General features: G+C 39.5%; 1 protein-coding gene across 1 annotated transcript in view; it reads right to left on the bottom strand.

The window, feature by feature from the left end:
* The window catches only part of CD2AP (CD2-associated protein), a 44,545-nt gene that overhangs the window by 15,471 nt on the left and 10,768 nt on the right, over nucleotides 1–18,306 (bottom strand). The window contains exons 4-10 of the mRNA XM_010161083.1: nucleotides 16,218–16,338; nucleotides 14,726–14,910; nucleotides 11,042–11,150; nucleotides 6,926–7,017; nucleotides 4,365–4,469; nucleotides 1,646–1,682; nucleotides 1,205–1,267 (exon numbers count right to left, since the gene is read on the bottom strand). Of these exons, the coding sequence (XP_010159385.1) occupies nucleotides 1,205–1,267; nucleotides 1,646–1,682; nucleotides 4,365–4,469; nucleotides 6,926–7,017; nucleotides 11,042–11,150; nucleotides 14,726–14,910; nucleotides 16,218–16,338 (712 nt within the window). The remainder of the gene's footprint in view (nucleotides 1–1,204; nucleotides 1,268–1,645; nucleotides 1,683–4,364; nucleotides 4,470–6,925; nucleotides 7,018–11,041; nucleotides 11,151–14,725; nucleotides 14,911–16,217; nucleotides 16,339–18,306) is intronic.

Below are 18,306 nucleotides of genomic sequence, written 5' to 3'. Positions count from 1 at the left end.
CAGTAAAGGATGGTTCTCTACTCACTTCATTTTTCAGCAGCTTTCACGTTCCTAAGCATTTTGGATAGTGTCACTCAATATTTTTTTCCTATATTCCACCATAAACAGCTGAACTCAACTATGCAAAGGTTAACACCACAATACAAACAGAACCAGTCTAAAATTAAGCTTACTTCAGTTCAAATAAACTTAAAATTTATTATGAGCCAAGTGATCAAGATTTAGAGAATCATATAGTTCATCTCAATTCACACATGAAGTTACTGTTTCAACAGATAACTTGTTTGCTCACATGCAGAGGAAACATAGCTAATTTTGACAAGTATTCTTCATATGAAACACGTGAGAACATGGTGTTTAAACTGTGGGTTACAAAAACTGCCCAAGGAAGCCAAGAAACCCATCGAGCAGGCTTACTTGTCAAAATGCTGTTTAGCCATGGTCAGCCACAGTCCACTACTCACAGTATGTTTTTGTAATAACGTTAAGCTGCAGTAACAGAATTTCTTCTTTAAGACCCAACCACTGGTATTCTTTAAGCTTCTGACTTTTAACATAAAGCATTTTAACAGTTTCCCTTGCCAAGTTTTTCAAATATGAAAAGCAGCGTTTTAGAAGTTTGTTCGGGTGACAGTAGTAGCTTGTCTTCTGAAAAAAGGCACCTTTAGATTTTAAGAATAAAGTGGTAAATATCCCCAAATTCTGTGGAACTGGAAAAGACTGAATATAGCAATAATGAACAGGAGAAGAAATCTTAATTTCTGAGCAGTGTGACTGTAACATCTGTCTAAGTGTTGCAATTCTTCTGTGTATTTCTCTTCTCATCAGAAACTGATTTTGGCCAAAGCAGAAGCAGCAGCGAACATTTTCATTTGTAGTAACTTACTGTTCTAAACTGCAGCGACTATCACAGAACTATACCTAAATGGCTTAAGTAGTAACTATGTTATTATGCACTGCAATGAACATTTTTCAGAATGTAAAGAAATGTGTATTGCCTGTTACTGCATAAGTGTGGTGCTTGTTCTAATCACCCTAAACACATCACCATAAGGTCACAACAGGAGAACTTCAGTAGATAGTATTGAGAGAATCTGTATGACAACTTCTGATCAGGCAGCTTTTACACAGAGCAGCCAAGCTAAAAACTAACTTGTTCACAAAAGAATAGGTTGAAATTCGCTATGAAGAAAACTGGTCTCACCTTTTTCCTCAGGCCTCAAACAAGGGACTTTCTTCTCTCCAGCAGGCAATTCAGGCTTTGGAGCTGAATGCAAAAGCAAACGATAGACATTTCTCAGAGAGCTTAAATTATCTTAGTCACTAACTAAAAATAAGACATACACCAAATTGTGTTTATACTTTCTCCTTTGCAAGGAGTGTCATACCATTTATAAACACTCTTTTGAGCCCAGAAAAAGGTAGGTCTGTATTAAAATGTTTCCAAAGCAGGCTCCATCATAATTTTGAAATATATATAGCAGCAGCAAAATACGTAAAGCATAAAAAAATAACCTCAAACTTATTATGAAAGGCTGCATTACTAGGAAATGCAAAGCTACTTCTGAATTTGCTTTTGAAGTCAGGCATTGCTTCCCAAATCTCTATTTCCTCAGGTATGTACCACCATAAATATACCATGTACCTGGGTTTTTAACTGGAGGCGGAGGTTTCTTTGGCTTCTGCAAAATTAAAAAAAAAGTGTCAAGTGAACAAACAGATATTCTCTACAGAAAACAGATGTATTTGTGTTTTGTTTCACATACTGCAATACCTAGCTTGTTTACTAGCTCACTTCAAAGTATTTCACAAAGGAGGCAATCAATTCACAGAGAGGAAACAGAACTGGAGTAATTCCTCTGATATCTTCCAGCCAACCAGTTGCAAAAACAAGAACAAAAAGCAGTTTTCTTCAAATCAGATCAGTGCTGCAGCAACTTGCATAAGCAGCAGAGGTACAAAGAACTAAAAAACTATGAGTTACATCTTTTCTAGTCCTAAGAATTGCTCCAATTGCACCCACTTTTATTTCAATATGTAAACCTCAATATTAGTAAAATGCAAGTTTAAAAGAGCAACCGGGTAAGTTTTTGAACCAAAACCAATCACTTTCACTTAAAAGAAGTTATCAATTAAGTCTCAGAAGAACCACTTCAATTAACTGACTTGTAAATTACAACAGCCTAAAAAAAACCCACCAGTTATTATTTGCAACACTAACACTGCAGTTATATGAAAAACTTTCAAGTTTCCTTATCACTGTACACTTAAGTGGGAGGGGTGGAAAAATTATTCTAGCCATTAAAAATTTACAAACTATTACACTGCCAGAGGTTATACACTGAAAATAACTATTTAAAACCAGTCATTCATCACTTTTCCTAAAACTGCTAAAATCAAATTTGAATCCGTCTCCTACTGAAGGAATACTGGCAGCTCTCAGGACAGACATCTCAAGCCACCTCATTCTCAGAATCCGATTCATAGAAATGGTCTAGAAGAGGTGTCTTTGTGATTGTACTAAGGACACAACTCCCTGATAAGATGATCACAAAAAGCTACAAAAACACTTGTTCTTTATATACACACTGCTGAAATCATCTGGGGTCAGTCTAATACAGCCTGCAGTGGGTAGTTTTGAAAGAGTTGCTGTGGATGGGTTTCACTTCCATGCTCCTACTGATATTGAATAAGCTCTTCTTAATGCAGGAAGATTTTGTTCTGACAAGTGAAATGTAATTAAGCTGGCATGAAAACTCATACTAGATTTCTTTCTCTGGTTTCAGAGAACACAAAAGCTGGTGAACTTAAATAACAAGACTGTATTTTCTTTCCCAAAAAAAGCAAACACATTATCGAGCTGTGCAGCACTGCTGCCTGTATCAAAACCAACAACACTGAGTTCAGCATCAGCTTACAGTTACATGACTCTGACCCGTGTTTTTATTAAGTCGATATCAAATAGCTCATTACAGTTATCAGCCAACCAATGCCCTGAACTTCAAAGCTGCTCAGAGCAAGGTGAATCCCTGTACTGAGACACACTGCACAAAGCAGAATAAAGGATCAAAGCAAGGTTTGCCTATAGGAAACACTGTTTAAGGTAAAAGAATATTTTTTTTTTTTCTCTCAAGGGAGCTGTTCTGTATTGCCAAAGAATGATAACACCTACCCCTCAAATGACATCAGCTGTATGTTACAGCATTTATGCCATCCTTGCAAAGCTGAGAACCAATTAGAAAACATTGACTTGGAATAACTAGACTTTCTGTGTATGTTAGGTAACTGAGGTTAAATACTAAGTTAGTAACTCTCTGTCAGATTGTATCTAGTATTCCTCTGTGAATTACGGGTTTAAATTGAAATCAGGGAGGTTTAGATTAGATATCAGGAAGAAATTCTTCATGGAGAGGGTGGTGAGGCACTGACACAGGTTGCCCAAAGATGTTGTGGATGCCCCATACCTGGAAGTCTTCAAGGCCAGGCTGGATGAGGCTTTGAGCAACCTGGTCTAGTGGAAGGTGTCCCTGCCCATGGCAGGGGGGTTGGACCTGGATGATCTTTAAGGTCCCTTCCAACCCAAACCATTCTATGATTCTATGATTGTATCAAATTCCAGACCAGATGACACTAAATTACCATGAAACTCTGTTCTGCTGAAATACAGGGCTTCAACATTTAGATGTCCGGATCTGGAGCTGAATCTGTCCCATCTGGGGATGACGTATGATTGTGAATTAACACAACCATCTTTGCTACACAAACTTGTCAGAAGCAAACATCCCACTAATCTCAATTAAAGAAAACATAAATAAGAACCAAAATTAAAAGACAAAGGAGTACCACATGACAACATGGATTTCTACAAGTTACCACACCAGATGATGAAAAAATTATTTCTAGATCCCACCCTAAAGTTATCCTTCACACACTGCAACCTACTGGCAAGTCTTAACACAGAAAAATCCTAGTGGGTCCCACAGGGGTCATTCATCATTTTGAAATTATAGTTACAGGACTGAAATGGAAGTGACCAAGTGCTTATCTCCTTCCAAAACAGTAAGGGTTTAATTTAGTAATCAGTTACACAACACCACGTTATCAGAACTATATTCTTTTCTATATGATGTAATCATCCTCATTAATTACAGTTATCTCAACAAGCATGTCTCAGTTTAAGGAGGAATTTAACACAAAGACTAGCCTTTAAATCTTTCTTCTTCAATATAGGTAATATAGGATAAAGTTAAACACTGCCACAATTCTATTAATATTTTAAGCAGCATAATGTGCTTTGAAGTCTTTTATTGCTTGCATTTCCATCAATACTTTTGTGTTAATAAACGACACGCGTGAGAACTTACAGGGAAGTCTGATAAAGACTCTTGTATTTGAACAGCAGAATTATCTGGGAAGACTCCTTCTTTACCACAGAGTTCTCCTTTCCACCAGCCTGGCTCTCCAGTGTCCTAAAACAAACAGAACATTTAAATCAATATTTACTTCTTCCCCAGGACAGATACAATTACAAGAGCAGTGGTTTTGCTTTTACCCACAATACAAAGTAATCGTTTGTCTGAAATACTGCATTTATAACACTACTTTAGACACCTTAGCAAGGGGAAATGGCTACAGATCAGATCAGGTTTGGTCACTTTTTGTTTGTTGTTCTGAAAGGCAGGATGAAATCATATTGCATCATATATAAGATAAGGGTATAAGGATAAGACCTGCAAACAGAAGGAAAGCACATAAAACCAGTTATGACCCAACACACAACATTCAATGTTCTCAACTTCCTTGATCGACAACTTCTTATTCAGTAAATACTTCAAGTGTCATTGGAGCACCACACAATTCTACTAAACTTCTGTCTTCAAGGCCAGACTGGATGAGGCTTTGAGCACCCTGGTCTAGTGGAAGGTGTCCCTGCCCATGGCAGGGGGGTTGGAACTAGATGATCTTTAAGGTCCCTTCCAACCCTAACCATTCTATGATTCTATGATTCTAAATAAAAGTGACTCTGATCAGTTCCACTGGTCTGAAAAGGCTGAAGCAGCAAGATGGGTACTATATCCTACTGAGGGAAAAAATAACCACATTAGGACAAACTAAAAAAAATACGGAGTGGCACAGAAATCTATTACATGATCTTACAGGTTTGAGGCCTTGGTTTGTCCATGACAAAGTACAACATCATTTAAATATTATAGCAGCATCAATAACAGCTTTCCCCTTTGCCTCAGATCCAAAATACTGCAGATGCCACTCCTCTCCACAAATCCAAGTGCATTACTGCTGATATGTGCCACTGCTACCAGCACCAAGCAGTTCATCCCAAAGTTCTGTACACAAGGAGAATTCAGCACTCAGTTCAGCTGAGACACTGAACAGATGAGGGAGAGGGGAAACAATAAAATATATAATTTTTTAAAAATCCCACACCACATTGGAAAGAGACCTGAATAGGCAATTAGTGCCGAGAGTAAAAGTTTGGTAGAGTTCTCTCTTACTCCTCTCTCCATCACCCTTTCAATAAAGTACTGCAGAGTCCAAACTGAGGCATGTGCAGTCACGAATGGGCTAGTGCAACTATTGCTGAACTTCATTTAGACAGTGCTGAGGCATGTCAGCAAGACAGAGACACTCCATGGAAAATGACCACACGCAGAACAAACAGAAGAGAAATGGCTGAGGGGTCAGGCTTTACACAGCGTGAATGTGCTGAAAGAAAATACCGTAACACTTGCAAGGTCAAAACCTGGACTGAGTCAGCCACCTGACAATTACATCGATATGCTCAGACTTCAGAAGATGGTTTTGGAGGGAGAGCTCTGCTCTGGGTAACTCTCCTTCATTCCCGTTTCGATCAACATCCATTTGGGTAAATTGGTTTAAAAAGGACAGCGGTCCTTTTTGGTTTTAAAAGGACAGGTATAAAAAGGCGTAAGATTCAATGAAGATAATCCCCTGGGGCAAGGGCTGTTGTGTTTAAAAATGCCTCCAATAACTTTGACAGTGCCGTTGCAGTCAGTAATACTAATAATATCAATTTTCCTGTCAAGAAAAGTAACCCTCTTTTCCACAAACTTAAAATCCTCCTAAAGAAAAAAAGCATCACTTTTCTTCTGCAACTGTTTGAAAACTGGAAACAAACCAAACAAACTTTACACGTGTTTCAGAAAAGTTGTTATTCCTTAATATAGCAGCATATAAACTAACAAAAGACTGCACAGTACTGCGGGGAAATTAAGTATGGGTAGGTTTATTTCTTGTTTAATACCATCTCTACAACAAGATGACCTCTCAAAAAGGTATTTTCAATATTCAACACAAATACAGTTCAACTAAACAGTCATGTTTGTCTAAATAGCCAGAGAGTATCATTAACTTCTGTATGGTTATTCTGAAATACCAAGTGTCTCTAACACCTGGACTTCATTCGCCTACTGCCAACATTTGCTATGGGGTTTTTTTGTAATCAGAAAACCCTTTTTTGTAATTAAAAAAAACTGAGCAAAATCAGTAAGTACAGATCTTAATTTCTTGCTTTTTGACACCATAATACTTCCCAACCACCACCTCTAGGTCAGCCCAGTACATCACCAGAGAAAAGGTAGAAATGCTGAAGGTAAGGGGGCTATTGGCAAAGCTTTTCCAATTTCCTCACTGAAAAGGCATTTGGTACTGAGTGTACACTGACCCGACTGAGCAACTGAAGATAACTTCCCACTCTGGAACAATCTTCAAGGACATCTGTGTCTCCACAGAGTGCAGAAGCAAAGAGTTGACCCTCACATGAAACAAATCCGTCTAGGAGAGCATCCACTCCAAAGGACACTCCTGCTTTCACATTTTTACAAGACCTACCTGTACCAAACCCACAAAAGCTATACGAATGGTTAAAGCAGACCGAACATCTTACCTTACTGATCATTTGAACGGTCTCGCCTTCCTTAACACCGAGTTCATCATTTGAGCCTTCACAGGAAAATACTGTCCTGCAATATTCCTTGGCTGAAACAAAGAGGCACAATTACTACTACACTTGCACACCACGGGTAGTAACAAACAGATAGCAGAGACAATCACCATACTCCTACTTCCCTTCTAGACCAGCCACCTGAGACTGCTTTGCAAATGTTCACTGTCATTCATATCATAGGAAAAATAAGATAATATATTTTCAGAGTAATGGAGATAGAGGTTAAAATACTGACTTGATAAAAGATTTAAAACATTTTTTTCCACAACAGCACCTTAATTCAAGCACTCTGGTTTCAAGGGAGAAGAGAGGAGCCTACTCAGTTAAAATTATAACAGCCTATCTAACCCTCCCCACAGCACTCTATTTTAAACTAGGTTAGGCAAAAATGGTTTCAAGCTTTTAATTGAGAGTTTACATATTTTCTCAAAATTGAGCTAAATTTCAAACTTATAATCCCAGTCAAATACATGTAATTATTTCAAGGTGACATCCTTTATTAACAAGAACAACTACAGAAACCTCAAATACCCAAGCAGCACATTTGCTGAAATTCTCCAATGAAATCAAATAACTGAAGGAAAGGAATTCCTTGGCTGAGCACCCGAAAACAGAGCTCATCTGAGTGATGAACTCAGACAGTCACAGCCTCTTCTGCAAAAAGTAGAAAGAACAATTCCTTTCTTCCCATTTGATACAGTTCAATAACTAAGCCATTTTGCACTGTGATAATTATTTCAGGTAAAGAGGCAGGAGGATTTGTTTTCCTTTCCCACACTAGAATAAAAACAGCATGAGAAAGGTTAAAATACATTCATATAAAAGTTTTGACTGCAAAGAATTCTTTCACCTTTAAAATTATTTAGCAGATAAAAAGGCCAGATTTCTGTATCTGACTGATTAAGGAAGAGGAAGCAATCAAAACAAACTCTAATGTGCTGCCATAAGCTATCGGGTATGACACACATCACACAAGTGAGAGGCTGCATCAAGCCTCAGTCAGATTAATAGCACAACACCAAGTCAGCGTTGGCAAGTTAACTGCCTTTTGCTGGATGGCAGGGAAATAGATGAGCGAGTTGCAATTGAATCTTTGTTGCTGATGTATTTTGTTTCATCAAAACATAAAACTGTAGTTAAAGGAACATGCAAATTGTATTCTTAAATACACATCTGCCTTGGTCAGTGCCAGCCACTGCTAAAATACAAAAGTATGCCAAAGATCAACAGACACAGATATATATAGATATACAGAGATATAGAGCAACATCAGTAATCCTAGGTACAAGAACTTGGGTTATTTTACTTCCTTATCTAGTGATCAAAGATGTTCAGTGATAGATAGACTATACTGTCATTTGTGAAGAACTGCAGAAACACAAGCAGAATCATGTTTAAATTAAGGTCCTCCCTTCCTCCCACCACCAAAAAAAAACAAACCACACTAACTAAAAAAAAAATTCAACAGGTACACTACAAATACCTATCAAATTCGGGGATTTTATTCATTAGTAATGAATAAGTGTAACACAAGTGTAATACATTTCTGTACATATGCATGCATCTCCTTACTGCGTGGGGCCAGTAGAATCATAGAATCACAGAATGGTTTGGGTTGGAAGGGACCTTAAAGATCATCTAGTTTCAACCCCCCTGCCATGGGCAGGGACACCTTGTACAGCTGTGCTACACAATCCCCTCCTCTCCAAGCCTCCCCTCCTCACACCCACCACGTCCCACAACTGACAAAACTCTGCCAGAAAGGGAACCTTTCACTCTGCTCCAGCTGCCAAGAAGGCTGGAGACGGGGAGCCCTGCACCCTGCAGACTGACAAGGTCCCCGTATGTGCCAGGCTGGGAACCAGAGAAACTCATGCATGTATGTTACACGTACATACAAATCACCACTTCGGCATTTTTTGTGAGCGCGATATTCTGCCAGTGGTTAAGATGAAGGAGTCCAGCTTAACTCTTCAGCTTTTAAGTCTAAGATGGTATTTATAAAACAGTAAGAACTTCAGTAAGCAGTTTTAATAAAAGATAGTCTAAAACTGAATCTGCACTGAAGACTCGGGACTAACAATACAGTACAATACAACATCTGTGGTCCTGCTATCATAATGGGGGGAAAGAGGGGTCAAATTGTGATTATTTTCTTTCAACAAAAATATTTTCACATACTTGCACCAGAGGCCAAAACAAGCTTCCCAGAAATAGCAGAGCCCCACCGCAAAAATCAGCCACAGCAGTCTAAACATTCTAGAGATCTGTTTATTTGCTAACATATTGAACCCAGTTTATTTTAAGCTTGCTCTCTCAAAACTGAGGATGATTACATATAAACTATAATATGGTCTATATGAAAATAAAAACACTAAGGAAAGAAAAAAAGCTTTCTCCAAAGTTGAGATAATACCTGTAGACATCATTTAGGAACGTCTACTGATCTTCTCCTACAGCATCTATTACCATCATATTTAAATTCCTGTCTGATGATTCATTCTCTGGGGAACAGAGTTTTAGCTTGGCTACTGGACTTAGTCCAATTGCTATACTTTCAGCATGAGATGCACCTTAAATTATGAGAAAAGCTAAATACTGAATGTTCTAAGTACTGAACACTGAGATTTTTCAGGCAGACCTGGGATAATTTTTATGCAAAGTTTTAGACAGGTGAGCTCAGGCCTGCACATCGTCTTGCTGGCTCCTACAGCAATAACTCTGGAATGGTTTAAAAAACAGAACCCAAGACTATCCCGCTTTTGATGTTTAGTAAAGATTTCCAAGCTGCAAGTAAACATGAACTTCCATCGAATCCATCACACACAAGCTTTTGATATATGCTTTGCAGTGGCAAAACTTAAATAGTAACTACTCTCAAGCCATTACTATCAAACACTCCTCGACAGTAATCAGCTGTTTGTAAACACGGTCATGGTAGTTAAAGCTATCCAATTCAACCGAGCCAAAATATGGCTAAAATGGCACAGCTGCCCTTTATACTGCTACAGCTACAGATAAACCAGGGCTCAGAACCTGCCCTTCCCAGTGCCCTGTTGTGCTAGACTGCACAGATCCTGAACACAGGCAGAAAGTCAATTGTTTATTGCAGTTTTATTTCTGCAAATTACACAGTCCATGTAAAGCAACCCACTTATGCCAAAATAAGGTATTTCCGCATAAAACAAATACACTTGAAATTACAATACGCAAATCAAAAAAAAGTCTGCTCTGGAACCAGACGAAATGAGCTGTCTGAATATCACACAGTTGAAGTTAATTTGTTATATGGGGTTGGCACTCCCACACGATGTTTTGGGTTGACTTAAAATATCTCTCTAGATAAAGCTGTGCCATTTGATAGTTAAATGAAGTCATGAATTCTTAAGAGATAATTAAAAAGAAAAATAAAACCCAAATTATTATAGAATCATAGAATGGTTAGGGTTGGAAGTGACCTTAAAGACCATCTAGTTCCAACCCCCCTGCCATGGGCAGGGACACCTTCCACTAGACCAGGAGAATATAAAGAGAACCACAATGGAACTCGACTATGTAGGGAGCAGACTTCAACAAAACACAAGCACCAAACTTCTGATGCAAAAAGCCTCGCATACAGTTTTGACAACCCACTAGCAACTCTGCAGTGAATCCTGAGCCTAGAGAGTCACTCCTGTAGCTTAGGGAGTTAGGGGACTGTTCCACAGTTGTAAGTTTTCAGTGTCCCAGCTGAGCACTAAAAGCTAGGCAGAAAGTCAGAATAAGCACACCAATCCAGCATATTAATGCAAAGGGGCTGCTGCAATAAAACTTCATACCCTAGCCTTTTTTTGTTCTGGGATACCACCTTTCTAATGTCTGTGGTTCATTTTACACAGAAATGCAAGCAAAAACCCCTTCAGACTCTTTTACATTTGCTAACTCCTTAAAGGTACAGAACATTACACAAAACCCCAGTATACACAAAAGTTCAAAATTTTAACACACAATGTGACAAGCAAATACTTCTCTAGAGAGGACTACCAAGTAATAGATGTAAAGTTCCATCAGCCTTACCTTTTGGTTTGCTTTCAGCTTCTGATTTTACTACTTCTGATGAGTTTTCTGTTTTTGCTGTACTGGGAAAATGAATTAGCTTTGTTCCAGGGGCATGGTTAGGTGACGGCTGTATGAACAAAAGAGAACCTCGTTAGCAGAAGTCCGTTGAGTTTTACTTTTGATTAGGCTACTGGACATACTCAGGTTTTCATTAGCTGAGATGATGCGAATAACTATCGCCAAGAGATTCAATGAGCTTTCCCATTAAGTACTTAACTTCATTACAGGTACCGCAATTAGAACTTTGTCTACTGATTGAGGACACAGCACAGCTTTCAAACTGGAAACCTGTCTCAGAACACTGCCAGGTACACTTTTGCGATCGTCTTTCAGCAGTTCCAAGTGTTACTGTGCCATTATCCTGAAAATTGCCTCCTCCAGCACAGAAGCGGTTATTTAACAGCTCTGATGAAAGTAACTCACTGACCAGGCTGACTCTGCACTGGAATAAAGCAGGAAGAGTCAGTAGCCTTACACCACCTCAGCGGAAGAGGCCACCAGTTCCTACCTACTCAGACAAATGTAAGAGCACATGAAAGCCCAGCCCAGCTTCCCTTCACTCTTAGCAATTCATACAGAACAGAATGAGAACAGATAGAGGTCACTAGAGATTCCTCCTGAACCAAAAAACCACAGAGGTAACAAGGTTAACTAGTAACAAGTTTGAGTTAACATTTAAGCCAAATAAGTGCTCCAATTTATTTTTTTTTCCCCCAGGAGCCTTACTGAGTTGTCAGGAAGGTTCAGACAGCTTCAGCTGCAGCCACTTCTTCACAGCCTTATGAGCTACACACAGAGAATATGATCTTACAGTCGGTACTTACTGAGCAGCCGTAAGAGTTACTGATGTGAAAAATCCTATTGCCTTTAGTTACTCTGTTCATTTACAGCTAAACTTCGCAGATTTTCCACTGCCAGAGAAACTAGATTCACTCTCCTTAAAACCAGGTGATGCCTGTGGGCTGGTGCTTGGTACCTCTGGCATACCATCAGGGAAGCCACAGTCACTTGGGATGTTCTGGGAGCATATATGCAATTTAGCTCGCTCCAAAATGCTCTATGAAGGAAGCACTAAAATACCCCACCTATGAGACTAAACATGTCCAATATGGAAATAGTTCTCTACATTTCCTCATTCCAAATCGAGATGCAATTAGAAGTGAGAGGGGAAGTTTAGGCAGACAGGGTATAAATAGCCTGAGGCCAGGCAGGCTGCTGGGACCAGCTGAAACCTAACAATCTCCTGAAGGAGCATATATACTCTTAAGCACTTCAGATACATCAGTGCTCAGCCTTCCTGCGCTAAACAGCCTCCAAATTCCCCAAGGAAAAGAAGCCCTCTCTGCTCTAGTTTCCTGATGACAGATTTTTTTTTTTTACTAGCTTAAAGACTAAGAATGCCCTTCCAGCATCCCTCTAACTCCAAAGTGAGTTGAGCACAACCCCAAAGAAGCCATCCATTTTCGCAAGACCCTCATCAGAATTACCTCCCTGGGCTCTCCAGGTTGTTCTCTAAATCTGTCTGCCTTTGGGATGACTTAGGCCACAAACATAAATGGAATACTGAGTGCTAAACTCAACTGTTGATTTCATTGTCTTTAAGCTCTACAAAACTTTTCTCACTTCATTTCCTCTCCTGCTGAGAAGCAGACTACAACAGCTTTCCAGACAAGCCAACTAACAAAACTGTGCGCCAACATATTTTAGTGTTTATATGCAGTCAAATACCAATTCAAAGTCTCTGAGCAGACTTCACATTAACTGAACATATTTTAGATCAGCTCCTTATACTCCCAAGTGACAAGGTAGAAAGTAGAGAAACACACTTTTGAATGACCAAGCTCAGGACAAAAAAAAATAAACTGAAAGCTAGGTCCTGAAACCCTAGTCCTAACAGCATTCATACAAGGATGTATTGATCTCACAGACTCCTGCTTTAAGGGCCAAAGCCTGAAGAGAACCAAGGAAAATCAATGTGCCCTCGCAGAATCACAGAACAGTTTGGGTTGGAAGGGACCTCAAAGACCATCCGATTCCAACCCCCTGCCATGGGCAGGGACATCTTCCACTAGAGCAGGTTGCTCCAAGCCTCATCCAGCCTGGCCTTGAACACTTCCAGGGATGGGGCATCCACAGCTTCTCTGGGCAACCTGTGCCAGTGCCTCACCACCTTCTCCAGGAAGAATTTCTTCCTGATGTCCAATCTAAATTAACCCTTTTTCAGTTTAAAACCATTGCCCCTTGTCCTATCAATACAGACCTCGATAAGAAGTCTCCATCTTTCTTATAAGCCCCTGTATATACTGGACACAATAAGTCTGAAGGCTCCTGAGCCTTCTCTTCTCCAAGCTGAACAACATCTTCCTTAGGAAATAACATTCCCAAAGCCTTAATCAGATGGCAACACTCTTGGAACTTTCATGTTCTCAATCATCTGATGTTTTGACTGGACCAGAAACGAAGAGGACACGCACCATGATACAGGTGGATGAGCACTGCTCTTAGTACTGCTACAGAGGGAAAATACATTCAAGGAAGTCTCTGTCCCCACCCTCTTCCCAGGGACTCAACCCCCCTTTTGCCCTACACCATTACAGCAATTTCTGCAGCCGCAGAGGAAAGCAAATCAGTCAAAACAGCATTCATGACCATAACCCACAGACAATAAAATTGAAGTTGGACAGAGGTTTTAAAAGCTTTCTTGAAACAACCATCTGAGTAAGAAATGCAACGCTGGATTACCTCAGCTGCCTTGAATTTCTCAAAGGCTCAAAATCCATACATAAGCTCTTGGTATAGGCGATGTGTAAGTTCAAGATGAGGGACTAAGTATTACTGTTGTGCTCTTGGGTTCAGATCAAAATAAAACCCAAACTAAAGCAATTTTGCTACCACCGCATTGTCTGCTCTCCACTAAGCTTCAGGTTCAATATAAAGAATAAAAGTGCTCCTCTTCCCACTCATAAAAAAGTGGAAAAAGAAAATGAAAGAGGATCAAAACTGTAGGACAGTATTTTTCAGGTTTAGACAATCAGTTTATGTAGCTCATTAACCAGACATCACCAAAGCCACAAGCTTCACAGCACTCACTGCGGGACTCTTACATGGGTAGTGATGGCTGACACCTAGAACAGCAATCTCAACATCACCAAAACACGGAAAAAACCCAAACCAAAAACTAGAGAAACGCCAAAATATTCCTTGTTTTAAAGGGCAAGTTTAATTTGCATAGGAAAGCTTAACAGTCTTGACCCAGATTCTATACAAAATCTGTTACAAGGAGAACTACGAGAGACCTCGTACTGCAGCTGTGTTTGAGCAGGTATGCTTTGTGACACGTGGCTTTGAAACTACAATTTTTATATCAGCTTGGTTTTCCTTCTCATGTTTTTAAATACTAAGACATCTGAATAGATCTTTCGGAATCAATATAACTTTTTATGAAAGAAAGTTGAGAGGGTTTGTTTTCTTTTATAGCCAAGAGCCCTGTGAGATAATTATGGCCTGATTAAAGTACAATACTGACAAATTTTAGAGTGGCCAGCGTATTCCACATCTGTAAACTATTAGGTCCTCAGATTCCATATCTTTTAAATTATTTTGTCAGGACACCCAAAAACAACAGTGTGAACTGCTACAAACCTTATCTTGCTTTTTATCTTCTGATTCATTACTGGATAATCTTGGCTTAAGTTTCACTGAGCCTTCTTTAAAAATATCTCCAAACCCAATCCCTCGGATTTTCTTTGGCTGTGCTGGTCCAGATCCAGGTTCACTTCCATTTCCTGGAGAGACCACAGGTGAGGTAGGACCACTGAAAGCAGACTCTGAAAGTCAAAAAGAAAAAGTTATTAAAATACCAGAAATAATTTATTTGCTCTTCTGGAAAAAAAAGAGGAAGAAATACAGCTGTGTGCACTGCTCTTCTAAACAGCTTTTCTAGGAACATTACTGTAGCTGTTACATTTGTTCTAGCTGTATATTTCATAGAATCACAGAATGGTTTGGGTTGGAAGGGACCTTAAAGATCATCCAGGTCCAACCCCCCTGCCATGGGCAGGGACACCTTCCACTAGACCAGGTTGCTCCAAGCCTCATCCAGCCTGGCCTTGAACACTTCCAGGGATGGGGCATCCACACCTTCTCTGGGCAACCTGTTCCAGTACCCCACCATCCTCTCTGGGAAGAACTTCTTCCTGATATCTAATCTAAACCTCCCCGCTTTCAATTTAAACCCGTTGCCCCTTGTCCTATCACTACATGCCCTTAAGACAATTTGAAATGACACCAGTATTGCACTGAAACAATCAGTACCGAACAACTTGTAAATGAGGGTGCACATTACTACAAGAAATAAAACTAAAAATCACTTTTTCCCTTGAACATTACAGAGCTGTCTTTAAGCACTGATTAACTTGCAACAAGATGATGTTCCCAAACAACATTCCCATTCCAGCAGTATCATATCACAAGACCCAGCTTCAAACAGGTCTTTATGGACAGCACGCCCCTGAAGTGCAGTTTCTAGGGAGCGAAGTGCCTGTAAAGCACCTGCCTGGAACCACTCAGCACTCAGCTCCTGTTCATTCACAGACTGGCTGCTTCTGCTCAAGACAGACAGCCACAAAGGAATGGCTTAATGGAAATGCTGTCTTAAAAACATTTTGTTAGATCAAAACATAATAAAGAACCAGGGCCCCCTTCCCAGGATTCATTTTAAGTTAAGGCACTCTATACTGTTTTGATTCAATTTTTAATTCTTAATCCACATGGTTAAGCACTTAGGTTTTTCATGTTAACTTTCTGCAAGAATAAGACTGAAAAAAAGCTATTTAATGGAAGAACAATTTTATATCCAATACTAAAAAAAAAACCCCAACCCTGAACATGATAAAATTTTTAGTGATAATATGCAGAATACACATTTGCAAAATCAAGACCTTGACTGCAATTTTATTGGAAGTCTATTTGGAGCAAGACCTGTAACTTCATACTCAGCATCAGTATCTTCTGAGGAAATTCTTCGGAAGCTTGAAATATTTACAATTTTTGTTGTACTACAACTGTAACACTCCAAATTATACTTGAGATCTAAAAGGACTTTGCTAAGGGTTTACAACAAACAGAATGCCACCTGTGTCATCCAGAGAATCCTGTGTTTCTCCATCATCCGTCAGTTCCAATTCTTTCACAAAATTTGAAGGAAACAACCCTGCCTTGCCATTTAGTGTTCCACTCCACCAGCCTTCTTCTACCTGTAGAGAAATAGTTTGCACATTATCAACAAAGCAAAAGGACATTACTATTAATTCCACCCATACTTCACTTACAAAACTCTACAACTTTGAGAGAGTTCGAATAACCATTTCTCTTTAAAGAAACCAATCAAAGATTTAGAAACAGTAGACAAGAAGAGCAAGAAAATAGTTTACTGTCATTTCTATCATTACAGCAATGATCCTCAAATACGAGACTAGCCCCATGCTAATTAATGCAGAATAACAGCAAAATGTTCATCAGTTTTCTCGAGGTAAGACACAGTAACAGGCGTTACACATCTGCCAGAAGAAAATACTAAACTGTTTATGAAATGAAGATGCAGCTTTTTGCCTGGCTATCTAAGGAAATTTTTATGCTATTGATGTCCATCAGTCTTTTCCAGTTTCCACCAGACCTACTCCCACTGTCTTCATATCCGTTGAAGAGATACAAACAACTGTTGATCAAAAGACACAACTTTCAGTGTTATAATTCCTAGAGATAATGTTGGGTAGAACAGAGCAAAGGCCTTAAGGACATCACAGTGATGGAAAACTAAGCTGTCCATTCCTCTAGCAGGAAGCAACTAGCTGCACAGCACACCCCTAGCTCCAGGTGGGTCCGAAGGTGCAGATACTTGTCCACCAGAGATGGCAAGCTGATGAAGGTAGCAGAGGTGCAAGCGGATTTTGTGGTGGCACACAGCAATCCTATGTCTGCTGAATGCCAAGTTCTGTTGGCTGTGCTATTCACAAAAGAACTCATTTTTGCATTGGAAATAAACATGTTCAGGAATTTGGGAACATAATGACTCTAAGGCTCAGTTATGTGCTTGGATTCCTGGTGTGTCATTTACACTGCAGTACTCCAAAATTCAATGGGACGTCTATCAGGAACAATCACAAGCAGAAGCCAGGCATGCATAGGTAACGGTGTGAAGCAATGCCAGAAGAATGAGTAAGAATTGTGTTCTTCACATTTATGAACAGTTTTCAAAATGTCTTAATTACATCAAATGTATTTTAAAATAGCGCTTATTTGGCACACTATAATTAAGATAAATTTTCAAAATATATTTTGTTTCAATTGCTCTGTTTTGGGGCTGGAAAGCTGTTTTTAGATAAGAAAGAAAAGCAACAGAAAAAAAAAAACCACCCAGCAGTTGTTTACATGATCTTTTTTTAGCCTTGTTTTGTAGTTCACTACGCCTGACACACAGGCATAGTTTTTAATGCCAGCTTACCTCCAGGCAAGCAGAACACATGCAACACCTAGCAGCTAGAGACACAGACAAGCAATGCAAAGAGCGCTGTTATTTTTAAAGACGCCCTGGTGCTCAAATACAGCTTTGCTGAGGATGGCTCAAACTCAGAGTTTGGTCCTCTGAAACAAGTTTTAAGTGTGGATTACTGAGAAGTGCTGACCCGGCTCTGGCACCTCCTGCTTTACATAATACATTACAGAAAACTGAAATTCAAATGCCTTGACTCACCCATACTACACCCAAGAGCCATTAGAAAGGGACTTCTAATGCTTACAATACAGAAAGCAACTCAAGCATCCATTTATTCTTCTGCCAAGAAACAAGGTCAGCAAAGCACTTTACAGGTTTGGAAGGCAAAGCGATGCCAGTTCGGACATTCAGGAATAAAACAAAAGTTTCTTGAGTGTACCTGCTTCAGCCTCCTCACCACGCTGTCTTTAAAAACCTGACTACACCCACCATGTTACCAGAAAAGGTATCTTCCATCAACATTAAAAGTCAGGCAGAAGTTTTACGTGCTTTGGCGGAGACCGTGGGGGCATCTGACAATTTCACAATTCTTACCCTTCCGTTTCAAAATCTTACTACATGATACAATTTCCACAAGAGGGAGTTACAGCTCTGGTACACACAGCTAGAAATTTTTTTTTTTTTTTTGAGTGTGAATTCCATCAACTTATTTCTATCAGATGATGAAAGC

Source organism: Eurypyga helias, unplaced genomic scaffold (assembly GCF_000690775.1).
Source record: "Eurypyga helias isolate BGI_N326 unplaced genomic scaffold, ASM69077v1 scaffold6951, whole genome shotgun sequence".
Taxonomy (NCBI): Eukaryota; Metazoa; Chordata; class Aves; order Eurypygiformes; family Eurypygidae; genus Eurypyga; species Eurypyga helias.
The sequence above is the reverse complement of the archived record's forward strand: the minus strand, read 5'-3'. Positions and strand labels throughout refer to the sequence as shown.